The 7,519-nt window shown below is 46.0% G+C and overlaps 1 protein-coding gene across 2 annotated transcripts in view; it reads left to right on the forward strand.

Moving 5' to 3' along the window:
* Window positions 1-7,351: 7,351 nt before the first annotated feature.
* Window positions 7,352-7,519, forward strand: part of sox5 (SRY-box transcription factor 5) — a 113,151-nt gene continuing 112,983 nt past the window's right edge. For both annotated transcript variants that reach the window (XM_056275821.1, XM_056275822.1), the window contains exon 1: window positions 7,352-7,519. This exon is cut by the window's right edge and continues 14 nt beyond it. In XM_056275821.1, the coding sequence (XP_056131796.1) occupies window positions 7,457-7,519 (63 nt within the window). In that variant the 5' untranslated portion in view covers window positions 7,352-7,456.

Raw genomic sequence — 7,519 nt, forward strand, 5'->3', positions numbered from 1 at the left:
AGAAGCAGTTTTTAATATAGAAACTCTTACCGTAGTCATATTAAGTCTTTCCAAACATGGGGAAAAGGCGTTTAAAACAATATGAAATGATATTTTTTCACCTTGTTGGCTCTTTTTCCCCAGTCATATTGTGCATCTACCACACAACTTATCCCGAAAAGAATGACGACTCCGTTTTTACACCAAGATCGAATTGCCTTAAATAGCCATGTTTTAATGATACGCGGCACCAAGTCCGAGCAGGCGGGCGAGAAACCTTCCAACCCACAATAATGTGTAAAACGCTTTGCACCATCCAGTAGGAACGGCTATTGGCATGAACTTACAGTTTAGGATCCTATCTGACAAAGTGGCTTCTGGGTAATACAGAGAGAATAAGGAGCTGCTCTGATGACTGTGGGGTAAGCAACACAGGACCTGCCCGTGTGCAATGCAATGATGATGGTGATTTTAGCAGCTGCTTGGCAGTAATATAGCGCTACCCGTAGCTAATTTGGGATTCTTTGGGGAGCGGATGCATGGTGAACTATGAGACCTGCCGTCTGGGGGGGGGGGGGTGTCCAGGGTCCGAAAAATGTTGGCAAGGCGTTGGAGGGCTCTCTGTCAGAGCTTTGTTTCACATTGCGGTGATGGCCAGTATGCTGCCGCATCCTCCTCGCTCTCATTCATATGAAATGTAAAATGCTTCACCTCGCAGATCTGGTCTCGCTCTTCCAGAAAAGTCCTACCAGGTCCTTAAGTGCTGATTTGCCATGCTGTGTCAGATGTGTGTGTGTGTGTGTGTGTGTGTGTGTGTGTGTGTGAGAGAGAGATGTGTGTGTGTGTGTGTGGGCTTGGGGGATCGTTTACTGCCTCTCTTAGGCTCTGCTCTTGGTTGGCCCCTAATGCACTACAGCTGTTAAGGTCCCGACTCAGGGGCCTCCATCAACAGTTTCTTTGTAATGGACCATGTGTGTTGTTGAGTGTGTGTGTGTGTGTGTGTGTGTGTGTGTGTGTGTGTGTGTGTGTGTGTGTCCAATTGTAATTTTTTTTTTTTTGTTCCCGGGTGTGTTGATGTTTTCTGTTTGTGTGAAATATATGTGTGTGTTCTTCCATGTGTGGAAGTTGTCTTCTCCTGAGCGGCTCTGCGATATCGTCCCTGCATCAATTTCACCTCCATCTTCACTTCCTTCACACTCGAAACTTTGGTTATGAATCCGGTCCCACACCTAGACAACGCAGCAACAACAAGCCATCAAAAGTTGTTTTATTGGGCGTCCTGCTAGTGTAGCAGTATATTCCGTTGCTTACCAACACGGGGATCGCCAGTTCGAATTCCTGTGTTACCTCCGGCTTGGTCGGGTGTCCCTACAGACACAATTGGCCATGTCTGCGGGTGAGAAGCCAGATGTGGGTATGTGTCCTGGTCACTGCACTAGCGCCTCCTCTGGTTGATCGGGGCACCTGTTCTGGGGGGAATAGCATGATCCTCCCACGCGCTACATCCCCCTGGGGAAACTCATCACTGTCAGGTGAAAAGAAGCGGCTGGTGACTCCACATGTATCGGGGGAGGCATGTGGTAGTCTGTAGGCCTCCCCGGATCGGCAGAGGGGGTGGAGCAGCGACCGGGACGGCTTGGAAGAGTGGGGTAATTGGCTGAATACAATTGGGGAGGAAAAAAAGTCGTTTTATTGGGTGTCCGGGTAACAGGGCGGTCTATTCCGTTGCCTACCGACACGAGGATCACCGGTTCGCTGTGTTACCTCCGGCTTGGTTGGGCCGGATTTAAACTCCTCACTGTCAGGTGAAAATAAGCCCCTGTTGACTCCACATGTATCGGAGGAGGCATGTGGTAGTCTGCATCCCTCCCCAGATCGGCAGAGGGGGTGGACGAGCAACCGGGACGGCTTGGAGAGCGGAGTGGAGCCAAGTACAATTGGGGAGAAAAAGGGGGGAGGGAAGTAAAAAAACAATAAGAAAGTAATTTTTATTGAAAAAGATTTCGGCAATCCCATCCTGAAAGTCGTATTTGTTTCAACTCTTGTGAATCGGTGCAGTTCCTCCTTTACTCCCCCCCTTCAAAGTTTTTCCCATTCTCTCCCGCCTTTGTGGGCTCGCTGAATGCGAGATGTGGCGACGGCCTTGTTCGCTCGTGTTCTTCAGCGGCACGTCTTAACTAGAGACAAAGATATATTCTCCAGAAGCCGAAGAATAAGATGTTCCAATAACAACCAAGACGCCAGGTTTGTGCGTCCGTCTGTTCCGCTCCCTGATCCTGTCCTATTCTCTGGCTTCAAGACTTTGTCTCTCTTGCGGCGCTGCCTCGCGAGAGACCCTGACCCTTTCGGAGGAGGAGGTTCTTGTTCTGGCTGATTGACACGAGCTGATCTGGCGTTAACGCGCCTGGTGAATGCTCGGGGAGCGTGTATTGTTTACTCTGTGCATTATCCCTGAAGAGTTTGTGTAGTGCGCCAGGAAATGGAAATCGAGTCAAATGCGAGTCCAAGGTAAGGCAAAACGTAAAGAGCCCGTTAACTATAAAAACAGCTCGGCCATTGTTTGGTTAACTAAAGACATGAACGTCTATTCAAATCGTCGTGGCTTACCGGGGGGCTGATGATGAGTGAGAGGGAAGTAAAATGTAAGATAAATAAATAAATAAATGACCTGGCTCATCCACGTTCATCTGGCTCGAGCCCAGGTCAGCGTCGCTTCATTATGGCAGCCGTTTGGTGCCAACGCAGCTCCATAATGGAGAAATTCAGTTTCTGCGATGCACAATTAAGGATATCATTGGTTTTGCAGCTGTATACGAGGTCAAGGAGAGACGCCGTCTCCGAGTGGGGCAGTTGAGCCAGAGAAAGCAGTCAGATCAGGCCCTCGTCCTGTCCTCTCTCCAGCTGACCATGAATCAGAGAGGTACACAGAAAACTGAAGCTTCTGACTGCTGCCGACACTGACATGTTCATATGTCTGCCTGATCAGTCAGGCTGAGGACTTACTGTGTGTGTGTGTGTGTGTGTGTGTGTGTGTGTGCTGGGTTGTGTGAGTATGTGTGGCCAATATGAAGACATGCATTGATATCATTGTCACTGAATTGTGCTTAAGCACCCTGTGTGTGTGTGTGTGTGTGTGTGTGTGTGTGTGTGTGTGTGAGAGAGTGTGTTAGTGTGTGTGCATGAGTGAGAGAGTGTGTGTATGTGAGTGTGTGTGTGTGAGAGACAGTAAGTGTGTGAGTGAATGTGTGTGAGTGAGTGTGTGAGAGACAGTGTGTGTGAATGTTAGTGTGTGCATGAGTGAGAGATAGAGTGTGTGTGTAGGTGTGTGCGCGCGCGAGTATGTGTGTGTGATTGTGTGTGTGTGGGAGTGTGTGTTAGTGTGTGTGAGAGTGTGTCTGTGTGAGAGAGAGTCTGTGTGTGAGTCTGTGAGCGTGCGTGCATGTGAGTGAGAGTGTGTGTGTGTGTGTGTGTGTGTGAGCGAGAGAGAAAGTGTGTGTGAGAGAGTACGTGTGATTGTGTGTGTGTGTGTGTGTGAGCGAGAGAGGGAGTGTGTGTGTGTGTGTGTGTGAGTGAGTGTGTGTGTGTGTGTGAGAGTACGCGTGAGTGTGTGTGTGTGAGTGTGTGTGTGTGTGTGTTAGCGAGAGAGAGAGCGTGTGTGTATGTGTGTGTGTGAGAGAGAGAGAGTACGTGTGAGTGAGTGAGTGAGTGTGTGTGTGAGTGTTACAAGGGGACTGTGAAAATGCTTGTTTATGTGCTGCCATAATGGTTCATGACGGTCGTGGTATAAAGACGTACTTACTCACAGAGTCGGGGCTTAAAATAACCTCCTGTCTGACACGCTCCATTATAACAAAACACTCAGCACTTTAATGTCAGATACACTTGTTTAATGTCAGATACACTTGTTTACTGTGTTTCATGTGAGATACACTTGTTTCTGTTTTATGTCAGCAAATAACTCCTTTAATTTCACTCATGATTTTTGTTTTAAGAGTTTGGGGCAGTTTTGAAACTGTGTGAGGGGGCACTGTTGTGAAATTAATGTAGATTTCCTCCTTAAAAATGTCTATTTGTGTGGGTGTGGTTTGGCTTCGTCTGTGTTTTGAGTGTTTATGTGCACACATGCATGTGTGTTTCAAATGTGTGTTGCTGTGTGCAGTCCTGAAGGTACATTTTTTGACAGGGCTCTTTCTGATCGTTTGTGTGTGTGTGTGTGTGTGTGTGTGTGTGTGTGTGTGTGTGTGTGTTTGCGTGTGTGTGTGCATGCACGTGTTCGTGTCTGTGTGTGTGTGTGTGTGTGTGTGTGTGTGTGTCTGTGTCTGTGTGTGTGTGTCTGTGTGTGTAAATGTACTAAAGTGGCAGGCCAGGCAGCCGTGTGGCAGTCTGTCAGCTCTACTTTACTCTCTGCTCCCTAGAACAATAGCTGGATTGGCCGTGTGTGTGACACCTAGACCACACACCCCTAATAGTGACTGACAGCACTAAGGGGGAAAGCTACTACACACACACACACACACACACACACACACACACACACACACAGAAATGTTCATGAATCACTCACTTGTATTGGGTCCTCAGGTGTGTGTGTGTTTGTATGCGTGTGCTTGCATGCATTCATCCATGTGAGCGTCAGCATATGTTCTGCTGAAAGTGTTCAGCTGTCTTCTTGTAGCTAAAACACTCCACATCACAGAATCTGGCGAGCGCCTCTCTCTGCGGCAGAACAATAGAGACGCCGCTGAAGCCCCATCACCGCTGTGCGTTCAAGACTCCGGTCAGAATAACAAGCAAGAAAATTTATCAAAAAAAGAAAAGCATCGTTGTGTTCAAATGTTTGATTCGGCTAGGTATTTCGGATGTTGTCTTGCTTACAAGGCTGATTTTTGAAATCTAGAAAAAAAAAATAGAAATAGAAAAAATCAGATTTCAGTCACTCACTGACCCCGCTGTGTGTTAGTAATATGCCGTTAAGGTGGCGTCAGGTAACACTTCTTACTGTAGTTTTATCTTGTTAAATTATAACTTGGTGTCCATTACTATCATGATATATTTCAGCTGCATTGGAAAAATTGAAAAACCAATCAAGACCCTTGTTGTTATTGTAATACTTATAATCTGTGTCCTTTCAGAGCTCATCACTATCTAGCTTGCTGTGATTTAAACCATTTAACCAAAAACTGTACTGTATTATGTCCTGGTTATGATATATCCGTAATACGCCGACAGTATCCACCTTTTCTTATTTCACTCTCGTGCTCTGTGTCGAACCTGAGAGGAAAACGCCTCAGTGAGATGGAGAGAAAAAAATCCATCTTCACTCGACCTCTCACGGTCCTCAACAGTCTCCAAACTAACCAGAATACTTGTACTTCCTTCCTGTGGGTCCTTTTGCCTCCAAAACTCGACCAAATACACACTTTGAAACTTTGGTCATGTTTTTTTTTTTTTATTAAATGTTGTCGCTTCAATAGTGGTTTTCATTATGAAACATTATTTCAATTATAGAATTATTCATGTATTACAATTAATAATAATATAATAAAAATGTAATATATTATAATTATTATGTAATGTAATTATTATGTAATATATTATAAAATGTTATTTCAATTATAGAAATAGTCATTAGTCTGGGGTAGTCCAATCTTGGAGGTTGTCTCGGGTCGTCCTCTGGGTGGAGTTTGCATGTTCTCCTCGTGTCTGCGTAGGTTTCCTCCGGGTGCTCCGGTTTCCTCCCACAGTCCAAAGACATGTAGGTCAGGTGAACCGGCCATACTAAATTATCCCTAGGGTGTGAATGTGTTGGCCCTGTGATGGACTGGCGGCCTGTCCAGGGTGTCTCCCCCGCCTGCCGCCCAATGACTGCTGGGATAGGCTCCAGCATCCCCGCGACCCCCAGTTGGGATAAGCACCTTGGATAATGGATGGATGGAATTAGTCATGGAAGTGTTAATCAAAAATCCATCGATCATGACCTGAAGAAGCCGAGAGGCGAAACATTGTCGTTTCTTGTTAGTTTTGCCCAACTGCATATTCTCTGTTTCAACCTTGTAAAACAATCAAGGCATTGATTCAGGAGTACCGATGTCACCTATTTTCAGATTTTTGAGTTCCCGTATTTGAAATTGACACACCAGAGAAGCCTGTATTTATGCACAATTCGTTACCCGCTGTGTAAAGAATGTGTATATAAATATTATAGTAGAAACTTCTCAGTTTCTACTATAATATTTCACAACCCTAAATTTTCTCGATTCAGCCATTGCTCTGTGAGGTCATGGAGTAGTGCAAGAAAACAGTTTTTTTTATCATAAAATATGCTGTATTTTCCCCCACTCTAAATCACATACAAGTTTGTCTCCGTTTTCACCTTTTCAATACAATAGTGAAAACAGGCCCCTGTCAAGCCTATGAAATTCCAAAGGTCATAAGGTGATAAGGTGAAATCAGAATCGCTCTATTTTTACAGTGCGTTTTTGGGGGATGAATCTCAATAGTGTTTGTGCAGAGACATATTAACAGCGTACACAATGCACCTGTGGCACAGAGTTCAACGGGTCCTCGCCCACGCCGCTCGTTTTTCTTAGCCCAGCAAATTTGTGTCGAAAAGAAAAAAAGCATTGTAGAAACGCACAAATTGCTCTTTATGCCCGTCTAAAAAAAAAATCCAGTTGAGCTTTACAACCAACAATACAAGTTTGTTTGTGTGTGTTGTATTAGGGTGCTAATTTTGCAGTTGATGTTGCTTCTGTTTTTTGCTCCTTAAATCTCTTCATTTTGTGGAAGAAAGCGCCTGAGGGCTGACAGTGGTCTTTCCGTGTGATTTGTGTCTGATTAATATGTCACTGCTGTCCGTGTGTGTGTGTGTGTGTGTGTGTGTGTGTGTGTGTGCGTGCGTGCGTGTGCGTGCATATGTAAGTGAGAGAGAGCGAGAGAGACTTAAGGAAGGGGGCAGCACTGATGTATGTTTGTAGTCAGGGAGTGATGATCCCTGTGGCCAAATGGCCCCTCCCCTTCACACAAACACACACACACACACGCAAACACACATACATACACGTGCACACACAACGGCACACATACGCTCATATGCTTTTGCACACTCGAGCTCACACACACCGCCGTGCTGCTGGCCCTTTAAGAGCTGAGCCTAGATCTCACAGCTTACGGCGAGGGAGGGAGAGGAGGAGGGACAGAGACACAGAAAGAGAGAGAGAGAGAGAGAGCGCAAGGGAGGGAGGGTGTGAGGTTGAGAGTGTGTGAGTGTGCACTGAAGAGCAAGAGAGCGAGAAAGAGAGAGAGAGAGAGAGAGAGAGAGAGAGAGAGAGAGAGAGAGAGAGAGAGAGAGAGAGAGAGAGAGTGAGGGGAACAGAAAGAATCAGCAGTGTGTGTGAGAGGTTGAAGGATCACTCCTGTCCCATCTTGTTTTGGAGAGACTAATCTTGTGTATCCGAGCATTTTGTGGGACTGTTTTATGTTGTTGCTGTCGAGAGAGACGGACTCCTACTCCAGCATGCTCACTGAGCCTGAGCTACCT

This window comes from Lampris incognitus, chromosome 3, assembly GCF_029633865.1.
Source record: "Lampris incognitus isolate fLamInc1 chromosome 3, fLamInc1.hap2, whole genome shotgun sequence".
NCBI lineage: Eukaryota > Metazoa > Chordata > Actinopteri > Lampriformes > Lampridae > Lampris > Lampris incognitus.